Source organism: Triticum aestivum, chromosome 7A, assembly GCF_018294505.1.
Source record: "Triticum aestivum cultivar Chinese Spring chromosome 7A, IWGSC CS RefSeq v2.1, whole genome shotgun sequence".
Taxonomy (NCBI): domain Eukaryota; kingdom Viridiplantae; phylum Streptophyta; class Magnoliopsida; order Poales; family Poaceae; genus Triticum; species Triticum aestivum.
The window spans coordinates 587907932-587927723 of NC_057812.1; the positions used below are offsets into that span (position 1 = coordinate 587907932).

Sequence of the window (19792 nt, forward strand, 5' to 3'; positions counted from 1 at the left end):
AGTGATCACGTGATCCATATCAACTAAACCATGTCCAATCATCACGTGAGATGGAGTAGTTTTCAATGGTGAATATCACTATGTTGATCATATCTACTATATGATTCACGCTCGACCTTTCGGTCTCCAGTGTTGCGAGGCCATATCTGCATATGCTAGCCTCGTCAAGTTAACTCGAGTATTCTGCGTGTGCAAAACTGGCTTGCACCCGTTGTATGTGAACGTAGAGCTTATCACACCCGATCATCACGTGTTGTCTTGGCACGATGAATTATAGCAACAATGCATACTCAGAGAGAACACTTATACCTTGAAATTTAGTGAGAGATCATCTTATAATGCTATCGCCGAACTAACAAAAATAAGATGCATAGAGGATAAACATCACATGCAATCAATATAAGTGATATGATATGACCATCATCATCTTGTGCATTTGATCTCCATCTCCAAAGCACCGTCATGATCACCATCGTCACCGGCTTGACACCTTGATCTCCATCGAAGCATCGTTGTTGTCTTGCCAACTATTGCTTCTACGACTATCGCTACCTCTTAGTGATAAAGTAAAGCGATTACATGGCGATTGCATATCATACAATAAAGCGACAACCATATGCCTCCTGCCAGTAGCCGATAACTGTGTTACAAAACATGATCATCTCATACAATAAAATTTAGCATCATGTCTTGACCATATCACATCAGAACATGCCCTGCAAAAACAAGTTAGACGTCCTCTACTTTGTTGTTGCAAGTTTTACGTGGCTGCTACGGGCTGAGCAAGAACCGTTCTTACCTACGCATCAAAAACCACAACGCGGTATAGTGATTGCTTTTTGATCTTCAGAAAGAACCCTGTTCATTGAATCCGATTCAACTGAAGCTGAAGAAACAGAAACCCACTAGCTACCTGTGTGCGAAGCACATCGGTAGAACCAGTCTCGCGTAAGCGTACGCATAATGTCGGTCTGGGCCGCTTCATCCAACAATGTCGCTGAATCAAGAATCAACTAGTGACGGCAAGCAATATGTATATACCCATGCCCACAACCCCTTTGTGTTCTACTCGTGCATATAACATCTACGCATAGACCTGGCTCGGATGCCACTGTTGGGGAACACAGTAATTTCAAAAAAATTCCTACATCCTGGATATCGCCGGAGTAGCCTCCTCTCATCTCGTCGTCGCCACTGGCGCCCAAGCCCCAAGTCCAAGCCGCACGCGGATGGATCGCTACTTCTAATATATATTACAACTATGGAGCTAGACCGCACTATGATGATGACAGGCACCTCTCCTTTCTATTTCCAGATACACAACTATTGTACTAGTCATATTACAACTATGGACTAACCACAACATTAATAGAGATGGTACCAAATTAATCAGGGCATAACCATGGCACACTGACATCTCCTATGAATCTCTTGAAGATGGTACATAAGAAAAAAGGGCCTATTTATTGACATCAAATCCCTCGGAGTTTGAAAAAAAGGGCCCAATTTTTGGCAAGTGCTCGCCACTTTCTTGTTTCACAAGGGAAAGGTGGTATAGCTAGCCAGAATTTCAAATACCACAACTGTTATACTGAGAAATATGATGAAAACAAATACAACTAATACATATAGAATCAAGAGAAAAAACATTTTTCTTCCATCCAAAATAGCCGCAACAAATAGAGAGACAATTCATTGTCAACACCCAGGACCAGTCCAAGATCCCTTCTCTATCCTTCATGATCCCTCTATCTATCTAAACTTGTACAAGACCACTATTTTACAAGCAAACAATAATAATGCTAGTGAAGAGAGCAGAAAACACACGACAACAACTAGCATGCCGATGTATTGGACAATCAAGAGAAATAAGCTTACTCCAAACACATATAAGTAGTGTACCATACACCCATGCAATGATGCATCGGCCAAAATAAAGAAAAACTATGATCCATCCATCCATTCATTCCATGTTGACAAGTCTGGTTGGAAGCCAGAAATTCATTCATGCACTCAAATTCCTTCCTTTGTAAAGCTACCATTCGAATTCATCCTGCCAATCCAACATGTTTCACATCAAAAATCAACCACAATTTTGAAAGCAAGCTAATTTGAACACCACAACAAACTAACTAAAAAGCCAATGAATTATGGGTACTAGTCACCTGCACAACCCAGATAGATAGATTCACATCGTATAGAATGAGCCGAGCCACTTCAGCTTGACGACCAAGTAAACAATGAGAACTTACATCCTGGATCTCGCCGGAGCAGCCTTCTCTCGTCTTGTAGTCGCTGCCAGGGCCCAAGCCCCAAGTCCAAGTCGCACGCACACTCCACACGCGGATGGATCACTACTTTCAGTATATATAGAGATATATGTGATTTGAGAAGGTTGGTTTGGACTTGGGAGCTAGAATGAGAAAGGCATGGTCAATGTCCAAGGGAAGGCCGTGGCGCGGATCAGTGAGGTGGCGCAAGCCAGACCGCGTGATGATGATGATGATGATGATGGCAGGTACATCTCCTTTCTGTTGCCATAAAAGAAAGGTTACTAGCCTTTACAATGGTACACATCAAGATGCAACTCATGCGGCCCACCAAGAAATTAGGACATCATAATAAGCAAGGCAGATATAGATCATACACAATAGGAGTAGCACTATATTGATCACACTGACTATTGTACTAGTGATATTCTAGCTATGGACTGGCCACAACATTAATAGAGATGGTACCAAAATATTATGAAACCTACATGATAAAAAACAGTAGCATTATATTGATCACACGACTATTGTACCAGTGATATTCTAGCTATGAACTAACCGTATTAATAGAGATGGTACCAAATTAATCAGGGCATAACCATGGCACACAAGCATCTCCTATGATCTCTTGATGATGGTACATAACAAAAAAGGGCCTATTTGAAAAAAAGGCCTAGATTTTGACAAGTGCTCGCCACTTTCTTGTTTGACAAGGGAAAGGTGGTACAGCTAGCCAGAATTTCGAATACCACAACAGTTATACTGAGAAATATGATGAAAACTATACTACTAAAACATATAGAATCTAGAGAGAAAAAAACCCTTTGCTTCTGTCCAAAATGGACACAACAAATAAAGAGACAATTCATTCTCAACAACCACGACCAGTCCAAGATCCCTCTATCTATTTCTCAAACGTGGTCTGGAACCATTTCCCAATATTCAAGTGAGGAGTAGAACCCAAGATGTTTGGTGAACCATCAATGGTCTGAGTACTTGATTTGGTGAAGAAACCACGTAAATATATCCATATCCAAGTGTACAATACCCCAACGGGAAAAAGGGGAAGACAAATCTCATCATCAGTATAAATTAGAGAAGTCAGGAAGAATAAGAAAGAAAACATGCAGTTCGTGAGCAATGTAGAGCGCGAGAGATCCAATAGGATAGGGAGGCATCAGAAGTTTTGCCCACCTGTGGATTGTGTTGTGTGGTGCATATAGAAAGGTTATGCCAACGATTAAGAATTCTCTTAGTTCAATGGTGCGGGCAGCGCGACACCCTATCTAGAACGACGACTGTTCAGGTTATGTTGGAAATATGAGAAAATTACTACGAGATTTAATCCGAATAAACAGAAGATAAATCATGACCACAGCAGCAGAGATTAAACTAATCATGCGAACTAGCATAGCAGATGAACATATCACATCTAGGGCGCATACTAGAAGCATGAATTCTACCACGATCTCGAACAGGAAGGATAGAATCACATACGGTGCAGCGGGTGCAGCACCGCTGGCGTTGACGTTGTCGCCCATGTCGTCGAGGACGAGGTTGCCGAGGTCGGGGAAGAAGTCGTCGTTCGCGAAGTCGTCGCTGCCAGCAGTCGCGCGAGTGCGCTCCCCAAAAACCTGATCGCCCCTCTCCCGTACAGGATCACGAGAGGCGGGGTTCCGGAGGCCTGCTGTTCCTTCTCGCGGTGCACGCCAGAAGGAGGGATGGAGAAGACTTGCTTGACGGCCCAATGATCTGGAACGGTGGTGAGAAACCATACGAAGCGGCGGCGGCTAGGGTAGACGTCTGCCTGACTATATAGTGCGGGCCGGGTAGGTCGTGGGAGTAAACCCCACGTCCGAGTCGTCACGATCCAAAAGAATCGGAAACGGTTCAGTAATTAACGCGTCCGTTAATTATTAATTAATGACTCATTAATTTTCCCATGCAGCAAAAATATAGACAACGTGCATAGCTCTGTCCTCGGCTCGGCTCAATCCCGCGACGCGCGGCGCCGCGTCGTGGCGAGGCGAGTGAGGAGGAGGAGCGCGCGTGTAGGTCTCCTCTTCTCATGCTCATACAAGTGGTAGAAGAGCTCACCTTATAAAGAGGTGCAACTCTCTCTCAACTTCCGGGGTGGGACTAAACTTTAGCCTCACTCACTCCACTCACATGTGTGCATGAATGGGCCAAGAGAATTTCAGAATTTTAGTTGGGCTTTGGGCCAAAGGCCTACTAGCAAAATTCCAACAATCCCCCACAAAGTCTCATTGGCACATCTCATCATTTAGTTCCAAAACATTGTTTTATATATCGGTGCTTAGTGGAGACTGTGAAGTTGAACTTCCACTTAGAAATTTATGCTACACTAGATCACAACTTGAATAGTGGACTATGCCTTGAACTACAAGTTTTCTGTGAAACTAGTTTCACACAAATTCTTGACCGATACTGGGCTGCCGCAAGGCTTCCCCGCGGGTGGAGCGTATACGTCATACTCCAGGGCCTTTCATGAATTTATTAGAGAACACCCAATTCTCACAGACTGCGACGTTAACAGTCAAATTCATATAGGTGTGTTCCTCAGAAGATGTTCTGCAGGACAACATCTCTGCTTACCCGAATAAGCCACTTGGAACACATTAAGATAAGTATCAACCTGCCATGCAGATCAGGAGAGTATTGCATCTTCACGGAGTGGGATAATTAATATAGGGATACTCTCCTCCCAGCTGACCAACAGCTTGTCTCCCACTTCTACTTCACGGGATCTCCGATCACATAGAGTGGTTTACCACTATGGACAACTCATGCGGTGGGTCTCAAACCCATCTCCATCGATGCATTATCTATCACATTACGTGATAGACCCTTTGTGAAGGGATCTGCCAAGTTTTTCGACGTTTGGATATAATCCAACGTAATAACTCCGGAGTTCCTCAATTTTCTGACAGATTTTAGTCTCCTCTTCACATGCCTTGAGGACTTCATATTGTCCTTAGAACTGTTTATCTTGACGATCACAGTTTGATTATCACAGTTCATCAGGATAGGGGGTATTGGTTTTTCAACCATAGGTAAGTCCATCAAGAGTTCACGAAGCCACTCTGCTTCAACAGTGGCAGTGTCTAATGCTGTGAGTTCTGCTTCCATAGTTGACCTCGTTAAGATGGTCTGCTTGCAAGACTTCCAGGAAACAGCGCCACCACCAAGTGTAAAAACATAACCACTTGTGGCCTTAATCTCATCAGCATCAGATATCCAGTTTGAGTCACTATAACCCTCCAGTACCCTTGGATACCCGGTGTAGTGAATCCCATAGCTCGCGGTGCCTTTCAAATAGCGCATAACTCTCTCAAGCGCATGCCAATGATCATCTCCCGGTTTTGACACAAACCGACTCAGCTTGCTCACAGCAAAAGAGATGTCAGGCCTCGTGGCACTCGCCAAATACATAAGCGAGCCAATAATCTGAGAATACCTCAGTTGATCTCTAGCAATCCGTCGATTCTTTCGAAGCAACACACTAGCATCATATGGAGTTGGAGAAGGCGTGCAGTCGCTATACCCAAAACGACTCAAGACCTTTTCCACATAATGAGACTGAAGCAGTGTGATCCCACCATTCTCATCTCTCAACAGCTTGATGTTTAAGATAACATCAGCTACTCCTAGATCCTTCATCTCAAAACAGCGAGATAAGAAATCCTTAACCTCCTTGATTAAATCAAGTTTGGTTCCAAAGATCAATATGTCGTCGACATACAGACAAAGAATAACTCCTTCGCCCCCACCATAGCGATAGTACACGCACTTGTCACCATCGTTTACTACAAAGCCGGCAGCAGTTAATGTTCTTTCGAACTTCTCATGCCACTCCTTAGGAGCTTGTTTAAGGCCATATAAAGACTTTAATAACTTGCACACCTTTCCTTCTTGACCAGGTACTACAAAACCATCTGGCTGATCCATGTAAATTTCCTCCTTCAACTCTCCATTGAGGAAAGCCGTCTTAACGTCCATTTGATGAACGAGAAGACCATGTGAGGCAGCCAGTGATAGTAGCACCCGAATTGTGGTCAGTCTAGCCACGGGTGAGTAAGTATCAAAGAAGTCTTCACCTTCTTTCTGGGTATAACCCTTGGCCACAAGCCGTGCCTTGTACTTTTCAATCGTACCATCAGGTCTAAGCTTCTTCTTGAACACCCACTTACATCCTACAGGTTTGCACCCATAAGGACGGTCAGTGATCTCCCAGGTACCGTTAGCTAAGATGGAATCCATCTCGCTACGTACAGCTTCCTTCCAGTAGTCAGCATCAGGAGATGCATAGGCTTCTGAAATAGTCCTGGGTGTGTCATCCACGAGGTACACAATGAAATCATCACCAAAAGACTTTGCAGTCCTCTGTCTCTTACTCCTCATAGGAGTTCCATTGTTACCCTCAACAGGATTCTCAACGTGTTCCATCGCAATGGTGGGTTCAGGAATTACAGTGAATTCCTCACTAGATGGAGTAGGTATCTCCTGATTTGATGAACTCGACATATCCTTCATAGGAAATATGTCCTCAAAGAAAGTTGCATCATTTGATTCCATAATCGTACCAACATGCATGTCGGATACCTCAGATTTTATTATCAAAAATCTATAGCCGATGCTATGAAAAGCATAGCCCAGAAGAACACAATCCACGGTTTTTGGTCCAAGCTTGCGCTTCTTGGGAATTGGTATATTGACTTTCGCCAAACAACCCCAAGTACGTAGGTAAGAGAGTTTCAACCTTTTCCTTTCCCATTCCTCAAATGGAGTCATGGTCTTATGCTTTGTGGGAACTCGGTTTAGGACATGACACGCAGTCATTAGCGCCTCCCCCCACCATTCCTTGGATAGACCCGAAGTGTCTAACATGGTGTTAACCATATCAGTTAGAGTTCGGTTCTTTCTTTCGGCTACCCCATTTGACTGGGGTGAGTAGGGAGGCGTCCTCTCATGGATTATACCATGTTCCGCACAAAACAGATCAAATTCATTGGAAAAATACTCTCCACCACGATCGGACCTAAGCCGTTTAATTTTTCGATCAAGTTGGTTCTCTGCCTCAGCTTTATAGTTTTTAAAGAAAGTCAAAGCCTCATCTTTTGATTTCAGAAGATACACATAACAATATCTAGTGGAGTCATCAATCAACGTCATGAAGTATCTCTTTCCACCTTTTGTCAACACGCCATTCATCTCACAAAGATCAGAATGTATAAGCTCTAGTGGCGCCAAGTCTCTTGCCTCTGCAGTCTTATGGGACTTGCGAGGTTGCTTAGCTTGCACACATACTTGGCACTTGGAGCCTTTGACAGTAGAGATTTTCGGAATTAAATTCATATTGGCTAACCGCGTCATGCAACCAAAGTTAATATGACAGAGTCGTGAATGCCAAATATCAGACTCATTATTGTGGCAAACATTATTAATAACTTTAGTGCAAATATCTGACAAAGATAGGCGGAACAAGCCTCCGCACTCATAGCCTTTTCCAACAAATTGTCCACACTTAGAAATTACAACTTTATTGGATTCGAAAACCAACTTAAAACCATCTCGACATAAACGGGAACCGCTAACGAGATTTTTATTGATGGACGGCACATGATGAACGTTCTTCAGACGCACAGTCTTCCCCGAAGTAAACTTCAGATCGACCGTACCAACACCTCGAACGATGGCATGTGACCCGTTCCCCATCAGCACGGGTGAAGTCCCTGTTGCCTGGTAAGAAGAAAACATGGAGGCGTCAGCACAAACATGTACATTGGCACCGGTGTCAATTAACCAATCAGGGGATTGAAATACTGAAAGGATGGTAGGAAAAATACCGTACCCTGATTCCTTCATATCAGTATCACCGATGACAACATTAGCGGACTTGCCGCTCTTCTCATGTTCGCGCTCCTCAAAGCGGTTAGGACACTTCGGAGCCCAGTGATTAGGATCACCGCAGACATGGCAAAGTCCCTTCCCCTTCTTATGAGAATTCTTCTTGAAGTTGGTAGAATGTGATGGCTTGTTCTTTGTATCAAACTTGCCTTTGCCCTGAGTTTTGTTCTTATTGTTTTTGAACTTGTTGGGCTGGGAGTTCTTCTTCTGTACCATGTGGGCACTAGAACCTCCCTCAGCAACTCGAGCACGTGTGTCCTTTGCTCTCGCCTTCTCTTCAACATCAAGAGTACCAATGAGATCCGCAACGGAAAACTCCTGTCTCTTGTGTTTCAGGGAAGTAGCAAAATTGTTCCACGAAGGTGGAAGCTTGGCAATGATGCCTCCGGCAACAAATTTGTCCGGCAACACACACTTGAAGTACTCAAGTTCTTTTGCGAGCGACTGTATCTCATGAGCCTGCTGTACAACAGGGCGCTCATCAGTCATCTTGTAGTCATAGAATTGCTCCATGACGTACAACTCGCTGCCGGCGTCCGAGGCACCAAACTTGGCCTCGAGCGCAGCCCACATGTCCTTGCCGTTGTCAAACGACATATACGAATCCACAATGGAGTCATCAAGAACACTCAGAAGAGCGCCTTTAAAGAGGGTATCGATCTTCTCAAAAGCTTCCAGCTGTGCTGGATTAAGATCGCCCTCAGGCTTGCCCTTGGTGGCATCATAGCAGCCCATGGTCTGAAACCAGTAGACTGCTCTCGTGCGCCACCTCTTATATTGCGCCCCCTTAAAGGCAGGCGGCTTCAGATGCGCAGCAAAACCACTCGGAGTAAATTGCCTATAATCAGGTTTTTGGATTGTTGGAAATATGAGCAAATTACTACGAGATTTAATCCGAATAAACAGAAGATAAATCATGACCACAGCAGCAGAGATTAAACTAATCATGCGAACTAGCATAGCAGATGAACATATCACATCTAGGGCACATACTAGAAGCATGAATTCTACCACGATCTCGAACAGGAAGGATAGAATCACATACGGTGCAGCGGGTGCAGCACCGCCGGCGTTGACGTTGTCGCCCATGTCGTCGAGGACGAGGTTGCCGAGGTCGGGGAAGAAGTCGTCGTTCGCGAAGTCGTCGCTGCCAGCAGTCGCGCGAGTGCGCTCCCCAAAAACCTGATCGCCCCTCTCCCGTACAGGATCACGAGAGGCGGGGTTCCGGAGGCCTGCTGTCCCTTCTCGCGGTGCACGTCGGAAGGAGGGATGGAGAAGACTTGCTTGGCGGCGCAATGATCTGGAACGGTGGTGAGAAACCATACGAAGCGGCGGCGGCTAGGGTAGACGCCTGCCTGACTATATAGTGCGGGCCGGGTAGGTCGTGAGAATAAACCCCACGTCCGAGTCGTCACGATCCAAAAGAATTGGAAACGGTTCAGTAATTAACGCGTCCGTTAATTATTAATTAATGACTCATTAATTTTCCCATGCAGCAAAAATATAGACAACGTGCATAGCTCTGTCCTCGGCTCGGCTCAATCCCGCGGCGTGGCGCGGCGCGGCGCGGCGCGGCGTGGCGAGGCGAGCGAGGAGGAGGAGCACGTGTGTAGGTCTCCTCTTCTCATGCTCATACAAGTGGTAGAAGAGCTCCCCTTATAAAGAGGTGCAACTCTCTCTCAACTTCCGTGATGAGACTAAACTTTAGCCTCACTCACTCCACTCACATGTGTGCATGAATGGGCCAAAAGAATTTTAGAATTTTAGTTGGGCTTTGAATCAAAGGCCTACTAGCAAAATTCCAACAGGTTAGTCGGTCGACGTGTTTGGATATAAAGCTACACTAGTTCTAGCCTTGCCTGGCCAGATTAGGTGTACGGACTTTGGAAGCAGCACAAAAACACTAGCCACGCCAGGTGATAGAGCGGTTGGGGCAAGGAAAGCCTTGCCAAGATGGGTCAATAATGTGTCTCCTATAAAGGCGAACTTGACCGAAAAGCACGACCTTCTCACCGCGAGCATTGGCCTTGCTCCTCCCACACTATCAAACATGTTGGCTTCAGTACTTTCTTGACCAGCTAGACAAGCTGAAGAACCGAACGGAACAGACTAGTGTCCACATCTCTACCACATGCCACGGGCAAGCAAACGCGAGTACTCCCTTCGACCACGTTTACACAGCACAGTTTGTCTGCTCTAAGTCAAAACAAAAAAAAGTGTGATTGAGTTAATATTGACATCTACAAACTTCATATATTTGGACGTGATCCATTTAAGACTCCATATTTGGACGTTGGAATTGACTTGGTCAATGGTAACGGGTCTACAAGTCTAGTTATTTACAATTTCATTTCTATTGTTGGGACAACACATGAATTGTAGGAAAACTTAAAACAAATTTAATTCGAAATATTTTTTCATGGTATTCCTAGGATCTCTCAGTCTAAATCCTTTTGACACGGATTACATAAGTAAAAAATAGTCATGACTTTAACTAAACGTAGCTATTTTTCGAAGAAGAAAAAACCCTTACATGGCCATGCAAATACATCCATGACTAGGGGACTAACTTAAGGTATCTTGTGAAAGTGGGATCAAATTCCGAGACTAAAATCCGAGGCATCCACACTTTGAATTTGAATCGCAATACAAATTCACCAGTTCCAAATTAAATTCTGACAAGCAAAACTGGTTTCAGTGTTCTTACATAGGATTTAGCTAGCACCTCAACCCTACTAAGAGCATCTCTAGTCAAACTCTTAAGGGGTGTCCACTCCTCACAAAAACACCTTTTGAGAAATTAAGGCACACTTAAATGAACCATCCAATTGTTTAGCTGATAAAAAAAATTAGGAGAACCCTCTGCCGGCTCTCAAATATGGGCGCCCAAACCCTAACACAACTTAAAGAAACATCTAAAAATGAAGCCCTCCCACCGTCAAGAGCCTGTCACATTGGTTTTTTCTTAGCAAACAATATCACTTTACCACTTTGTTGGTTAACTAAACAAGGCACATCATATAAAAAGAAACAAAGCAATAATGATTTTTTAACAGAAAATCACATCGAAGATCATTTGGTTTCCTCTACATCCACGTTTTGCACCTTTTTGTCGTCTCTCTGCGAACTGCAGTCCTTTTCTTAAGGACTACCCACGGGGCATTCTGAACCTGGCAGGATCATGAGCCACTGGATTCGCCTTGCATTTACAGGAACCAACAAAGCGGGAAGAAAACCATATTCACATTCAATTTTAATCTCATCTACAACCGAAGCTTCTGTATTACGAAGGTATGCCTTGGGTGTCGCATGGGAGTAAATAGCATAAAATTACTACTTTACAGGCTAGAGTTGTAAAAAATTGCCGGTTCTTAATTTTTCTCAGATAACTACCAAATGGGTGGTCGACTGTTTAAAAAAACTTACAGGTAGTTTTTTGAAGAGTCAATTACACCAGTGGTGTTAGAACTTGGCGTGAACAATCACTTTAGTGCTAAAACTTGCGGCATACATTGAACAGGTGTAAAAACTTGGCTCGAGCGTGCAAATACAATACAAATCGAGTTTGGATACGAAAGTAGCGCTGACTAGGCTCGCCTGTATGGTGCCATCCGTGCGGCCCATTCACACCTGTTTTTTTAGAAATTTGTAAAAGGTACGTAAACTCTAATCACAGTAATAAAAATATGGCTCCTAAACAATAATAAAAATATGATTTAATTATTCTTGCAATATAAATAATATAAATAAAACGAAATACATTGATTTTGAAATTGTTTAGATATTATTTTAAAATGTGCATATATTTAATATCATATTTATGAAATACAAAAATAACTTTATGCTTTAAAATATTCATATGATTAAATTACAAAATAAAAATATTCGTGTAATAATATAAATATTTAATAAAAAATATGAAATTAGTGATATATTTTCTGTATATTTCAGTAAATGCTTATATAAGTTGAAAAATGTTCAGAGTTTTAAAAAAAATATTAATTGATGTACTATATAAAAGTGTTCATGCTTTATGAGTTTTTTTGTTGTTTTAAAAAGTGTCCACGTGTTTAACTAAAGTTTGTGTTCTCTTAAAATTAAATAAATAAACTCAGTCTCGTCGGTGTCGCCGAGGTGCGAGAAGGGCAGTGGGCCACGGCGTAGCGGGGGCGTCGGGGAGGAAGCGTAGGCGGGCGGCGAGTAGTTGTATGGAGGGTACTGCACGCCGGTGAAGGCGGGAGAGGGCGTGCGCTGGGCCGGGTATCCATGGGGGAAGGTGACATTTGGGTTGAACCCACCGTGCGCGTCCCCATCAGCATAGCCCGGCGAGGGCGATCCACATGGCTGCGGAGAGCCGACGCCTTGCTGGCCCCAGGGCGCGTACTGGGCGTGGCTTCCGGGTGGATTCACCATCCCCGCGCGAGTCGCCTCGGCCTCGGTTTGGTCCGCCGAGGCAGCCGCAGCCGCGCGCGCCGCGTTGTCGCGGGCCTTCTTGGCGATGGCCCTATTCCGCCGATCGGCGGTGACAGCCTCCCGCCGCTGAACTTCCGCCCTCCACTCGGCGTTTGACATGCCCAGTGGCTTGATCGGCGGCGCCCTCGGCTTCCTCTGCTTCGGCTGGGCGACGAAGGCGGTCGCGGTTGCCGCCGCGCGGGGGGCGACGTACTTCTTCGGTGGCATGGCGGCCGCTTGGGAGGGAGGCGAGCGGGAGGGAGATTGGCGGGAGGAAGGAAGAGTACGAGAGGGAAGTGGGGAAAACACGGAAAAAAACGGCGGGAAGAGGCGCTCGCCTCGCCGACAGGAAGCCGGGTTCGGCCTGGGTCCGCCGGCACCAGTTTCAGCCCGAGCCGGCGAAAAACGGGCTTCTAGGGGCGTGACTGGGCCGTTTTTTCGGCGCCGGCGCGGCAAAAATGTCTGGGGAGGGCCTGTTGGGGGCGCGGCTAGAGATGCTCTAAGTGTCACCACTGCGAGTCCGAACCAGACTAAGGTCTTCACCTGGAACTCTGACACGGAGAGAAGGACCACGACGATGTCCTCAATAGGAGAGCGGCACCCACGGGCGTCGCCTCCATCAGTGCAAAGCGTAGAGCTTTCACTCAGTTGCTCACCCGTTTCACCACGAGGCACTCAGGACAACCGTGACGAGCACATGCCTCCGGATCCAGATCAGGGCGTCACCACTGTCAACGACAGCAAGTGAGCCCAAGCCACCTGTTCCTACACCCCACGCCGCCCACACGACCAAGATACATAGCCACCGCCGCCGCCATGGCGCACACCAAAGAGCCAATCATGCGGAACGCCTTCCGGAGTCGCCGCCCAGGCATCCAAGGCCCAAAACACTCCAACCGTCTACTTCACAGCGCACCAACCACCATAGCAAGAGAGAGGCACCCCATCAACTCCTAGCCTGGCATCAGCCATTGAATCCGAGTCAGCGCGTCCACGGTAGGAAGCGCCCACACTTGTGTACCCAGCCAGCCCTGGTGGACCAGGGAGGACATGATCATGTGACTGCCGACGACCGCCGTCGAGCAAGCCCTAGTCCAAGCCAGGTGAGCTCATACGGCACCACATCTGTGGTAGTTAGCACTGATACGCATGTCGGTGATGTGATGTCACGACCACCACCATTGCCCATTGTGCCCATGTGGAAGGAAATCTTGCTCCCAGGGACAACACCCTGCACCGAGCCCAACCAACCCTACCTGGCACGGGAGCACCAACTCACCCCGGGCCCCAATCTAGCCCACCCGAGCGCGAGCCCGTGGTCCAAGACTCCGCCGGCTTGTACCAGAAATGAGAAGGAGAGTCGCCACCACCACCCTACGTAGCCTACCGGCCCTCGGGCATCAAACCTGCATCGCCGACACCCCGGCAGGGCTGCACTGCTGCTGGTCATATATCATTCGCGGGGGCAGCGACAGGAGTCGGAAGTACTGACTGTTTTCTATTCACCACTGTTTGTCTATTTACGGGTGAGAAAGAAAATAATTCCCAAAGTACACAAGGTTTTTCCTATGCTGCTTTTAAGCACGGCCATCAACACCTTAATAGTGTAGCTCATGTTTTAGCTAAGTCATGTATGTATTCGGTCAATGTTTGTATATTTTTTCATTCTGCTATGGAGTGTTACCCGATAGACTTGGTATGATTTTGTTGCTCAATCAATTAATATTGTTATTTTATTAGGGCGATGCTACACGTTGGCTGAAGCATAACACAAAATCATCGACCGCCTTCAGTGCCCTCCGATTTACGCAAAAATAGTTGTTGGATCTCCTTTAAGCATGCGCATCACGAATTCCAACAAGCTCATTGTTGCGATGTTCGCTTTGTAAGGGCTTCGTTGCAAAACCACCCGAAGTGTTATTACCTTCTGTACCTCGTAGTGTTATTTCCTTGAGCGTTATCTTTGCAACAAAAGTCATGTTGCAGAAAAATATTTGCAACAGAAGTTATGTTCTAAAATTATTATTTTTTTCGTCTTTCACGTTTTTGCAGCATAGATGATATTGCGGAAGGACTGCTGCAACATGGATGATGTTGCAGAAGTTTTTTAATGAAAATATGATGTTGCAGCACCGTCATCGTTGTCATCGCCGTTTGCAACAAGATTCTTGCTAAAAACCTTCATTTGCAACATATTGCAAAAAAAAACTCTGTCTTGTGTCGTCCCGTTGCCATCCTGTTACAACAGAAGCCTTGTTGCAAATCTCGGTATGGCAGGAAGATTCATGTTGCACACAACTCAGGTGGGACACGTGGCATGCAGATGGTATGGCACACATTTCGCATCCGATCAGCCGGCTGAATAGTGTTTCCGTCTTTTAAGGCTGGTCATAGTGGGGAGTAACTTAGACAAGTGTCATGCATATGACACTAGCCTAAGTTACTACCTTCATAATGCAAAGTAATATAATAATAGTATCTTAGATGACTTCATTTATTAGCTTGAGACTCATCTTGTCTTGGAAAGTGCTTTGTTACAGTAACATATTATGTTATCACCTCTCATTAATTACTTGTCACATAAGCAATTTTTTTAAAGTGCGCTATGTTACTAGCTAAGTTACTCCCACTATGACTAGCCTAAGGGCAATGATTCCCTTCACCAAGCCAATCCAATGTGACGCTTATCCTGTGTGACCCTCTGCACCGCTTTATCCTTTCACTGTTGCAAAAAAAATCTGCAACAAGACCTCTGTTGCAAAAAGGTTATGAAATCTGTTGCAATATGTGCATGACTTCTCTCTTTGCAAAAAATATTTTGCAACACGACCTTGGTTACAAGAGGAGTCTGCAACATGACCGAAGTTGCAATGATGGGCAACAAAGAAAAAAAAGGTTCACAAAAGATTTGCAACAAGGCTCATATTTGCAGATGCCTGAACGCAACAAGGCTCATGTTGCAAAGATCGGATAAAAAATAGTTCAAAGCTTTTTGTAACAAGTTCGGTGTTGCAGATAGACGTCCGAAACAACTTGCTTGTTGCAATTTAGTTGGCTCGGGGGGGGGGGGGGATCCAATAGCTCTCTTTTCTTAATTTGGCGACATGGGAAGCAGTCGATCTTTTCCATTGCTTCAACCGGTCGACACCTAGCACAGCCATTTCTTAAAAGGTTATATGTAACTATTTTTGGTAGTTTCTTTCTATAAGGGATTAAAAAAACCTGGCCTTTTGAGGGAATGGTACAAAAGCATTTGTTGGTAGCTTCGTTATACAACACCGAAATCACTAGTTCGCCCAGGAACAACAAAATGGTGGATCATTTTTAGCGCGTAGGTCACCAAATAGCAACCAGGCACGCACCCCTCCCCGCCGCGTACACCTGGACCAGCTCAACCTACACCTTTCTTGGTTTAGGAAGGTTCTAGAACCTTCGCAGACCGGTTTCCTTTTTTTCCTTTTTTCAGTTTTATTCTTTCCTTTCTTTTTTTTCATTTTTGTTTCACCTTCTTTTATGATTTTAGTTTTTATTTTCATGTTCATTTTTCATTATTATTTTTCTTTATTTTTTGTTTTTATGTTTGCCCTTTTATTTTACTTTTCTTTTAATTTTGCGTACACCTTTCAAATTCATTACATTTTTGGAAATTATGATTTTTATGAATTTGCAGACATTTTTTTGAAATCCTGATGTTTTTTCGGAATTATGATCATTATTTTACAAATTCACAAATATTTGAACATTTTTTAAACAGCAATTATTTTGAGTCGATGATCATTTTTTTAAATTTGGGAACTCAAAAACATTTTCTGAATCTTGTGCACATATAGAAAAATTCATTAACATTTTCTGAATTCGTGAAAAATTTGTTCATATTTGAACATGTTTTGAATACATGAACTTTTCCTAAATCACTACACTTTGGTTATTTTCCGCGCATTTTTCCCAATTTTTGAATATGTGAACTTTGTTTTAAAATAATGGACACCTTTCTCGCTTTCGTCGAAGTAGGCGAAAAAAGAATGAAGGCCGGCTTGGTCAACATGGACTGTGGCTTGCATGATTGGCCTGGCCCAATTAAACGGAAGCCGATAGTAGGGCTCAAAAACAAAAACATTAAACGGAAGGCGACGTTTCGGCCTGCGATTTTCCTTCCGTCGTCCCCAATTTACCGGCCGCCGCCCCACAAAAAGCATTTGGATTTAATAAACTCTTTTTACAAATGAAATCCTAAAAAAGATTTTTTAGATCAAGTAAAAAAATACACAGTTGGTCATATAATCGTGGTTATATAGATATTTTCTATACTAGCCTCTTTACCCTCAGTATAAGATGGTTAAACCGAACTGAAACCGGGTGGAAAGCAAATCGACTCGGCGGACAATGCATGGCAAGCGTGATCGCCGCATCGCCGATCGTAATTCTCCTGGCTCCACGGAGCAGAAGCAGGATATATGCGTTCTGCTTGATCACATCCATGGGTTCTACAAGGCGGCGCTCGATCGGCTTCCGATGGGAGCGGTTCCCTCGCTGGCCCCGCGCCTCCTCAAGGCCGGCATGCCCTTCGGATTCCTCGACCCGGTCTCCAACATCATCGCCAACACCGTCGCCTACGCCCCTTCACCGTCGCCTGGATCTGATGACGAGGATGAGGAGGAGGCGCCGGCGCCGGAGTGGATCCTCTCCAAGATCATCACCGACACAAGCGACAGATTCGTCTTCGAACTACCGCTTTGCCGGCACAGGTCCCATGGCATGACCATCGCGCGGCGGTCGCTGGACGGTCTTGTCAACTTCCTCACCACCCGCTTCCCCTATCTGTATGCTAGGGAAGCCCTCAGCTACCTGCTCCTGAGCAGGGCCGACCATCGCGCCGCCGTGCGCCTCATCGAGCGAGATCGTAACAAGCGGCGCAGCGCGTCGACCATCACCTACCGTACCACCATGGTCGCCTTGGAATGTGCCGCCGTGTGTGCGAGGCATCCTAAACCGAATGTCCTGGTGAAAGTGTCGCTGATTACGGCCTCTCGCCTGTCCGATGTCACTACGCTTCTTGCCGGACAAGACCCTCTCTCGCGTGCAACCCTCGAGAGCCTTGCCGATTTGCTCAAGCAAGAGCCTGCGAGCATGGATGATCCCACCATGTTATCACTGGATCATCTTTGTGGCAAGGAGAAGAAGAAGAATAAGAAGAGGAAGAGAAGCCAGCAGACATCAGAATCCATAGAGGGGAGTAGGCCACATAAGAGGAGGCTTGGGCCTCAGTTGACATTCAGATCCACACTGTCTCTGAAGCTGCTGCTCCTCGGCAAGATCCATGCTCACTACTTACGGGCACTTGCCAAGCTGCCTCGGGATGGCCTGCGCAAGCGTCACCACTGCAGCCTCCTCAAGGGTGGGTATTGCTATGGCCCCAGGGATCCTGTCTCCAACATCATCCTCAACACCACCTGGTACGGCTCTATGTTCCCTACGCCCCAGAAGTTCGAGCTGCAATTCAAGGTGGACATGATATGCACACGCATGCTTGCACGCATCGAGTGCTGCTGTTTTTACGGCCTCGTTACCTTCCTTCGAGCCTGCGCTCCCACCATTACGGAGCACGACGCTATCTGGTATCTTTTCAGGAGCGACGCCAATGTCCACAAGGCCATCCGCAAGTTAAAGAAGCGTGGTCATGCTGTGTGTGACAATTACCAGGACGCCTATAGGCAAGCGGCGGTTGTCTCATGGCATGTCGACCCTGACGCGCTGGTGAAATTTGCCACGTCTTCCTTGAGCATGGAGTCTGACAAGCTGCCAGCTATTTTACGGGGCACGCTCACCAACGATTGCAGTTGAATGCCTCGCCATGGCTCTGCCACATACCAAGTCCGAGGAGCAAACTCAGCAACTGAACCGGGTGACCTCAAGCTCACATGTCTTGAGCAAAAAACAGAAGAGGTTCATTTCAGAGTTCCAGAAAAAATTTAGGCGCGACAAAAACTTCTTTGTCAAAAAGGTCAAGGCGGCATTGAGCGGCTACTGTCGGCAAAAAGGGGATGGTGCATTTGCCTCTATTTTTCGTTTTATTGCTTCTGAATTCTAACATGCATCAATTTGTCTTCCATATGCTAAAATTCTTTTTTTTCCACTGATGGGCTGCCCTCTTCTGCATTGTTACGTACAGGTTCACTATAAACTTCATACCATTTGCGGTGTGAATCCTAGAGTACCTGACGGGCCAAGTGTTGCTCTCTATAAGAAGAGGTTCCAATTTGAGTACTTCCATGTCAATTTCTTGGCAACCACTAATGGACCAAATTCCGCTGTCACAGCTCCAGAACTGTTCTTCGCTCAATGTAGCAATAGTGTTAAAGTTATGCGGGACAGACCATCCTGGTGCACCCCTGTATCAGATTCTTGCATAGATAATGGTATGCTCTCAGCTCTGTATCTCGTGGAAATTTCATCATGTCATTGTTTTCGAGCTATTGACAAGATTCAAAAAGACGGTATTGGGTGCTTGCTTTGGTTATCAATATGTTGTGGATCCTTTTTCTGACTTATAAGTGATACTGCTAAGTTGAGTGGCTTATTTCTTCGGTGGTTCCAAATTAATTGCACACTGAAATTAATTGCACCATGACAGAAGATTTTATTTATTTCGATCCCAATACAGACTCAAAGATTGCAGAGATGAATCCTGTTTCTAATGTGGCTAGGGAGTTGAGAGAATGGAAGGGTAGAATCTTTTGATATGATTCTGCTTTGTATGATGGGACATAATGTACTACATGAGAATATGTGACTGTACTACGCAATGTATAGCAGACAGCAAAATTTTGTTCTGAAAGTCATCCTTGTTGTCAAACAGGGCAACTGAATAATGCCTTGCTTGTGAGGAGCACCACATTAACGGACTAAGGTTTCCAAGAACCAAGAATAAAAAAGTGTATGATTCCAACAAGACTACTATGCCAGTTCAACTTCAGTAAGGAAAACTATGTCACTTCGACCTACTTCCTAGATTCAACTATGGTGCAATAATTATTACTCCTTCCGTCCTATAATATAAGAACGTTTTTGACACTAAGATAGTGTCAGAAATGTTTTTATATTATGGGACAGAGGGAGTGGAAGATTTATCAGCAATTTGCATC

The 19792-nt window shown here is 45.2% G+C and overlaps 1 protein-coding gene across 1 annotated transcript; it reads left to right on the forward strand.

Annotated features, from left to right (window-relative positions):
* The first annotated feature begins 17018 nt into the window (after positions 1 to 17018).
* On the forward strand, positions 17019 to 19160 carry LOC123152468 (uncharacterized). Its single transcript, XM_044572001.1, has one exon. It carries the CDS (start codon positions 17034 to 17036, stop codon positions 18489 to 18491), a length of 1458 nt encoding a protein of 485 aa, XP_044427936.1. The 5' UTR covers positions 17019 to 17033; the 3' UTR covers positions 18492 to 19160.
* The last annotated feature ends 632 nt before the right edge of the window (positions 19161 to 19792 follow it).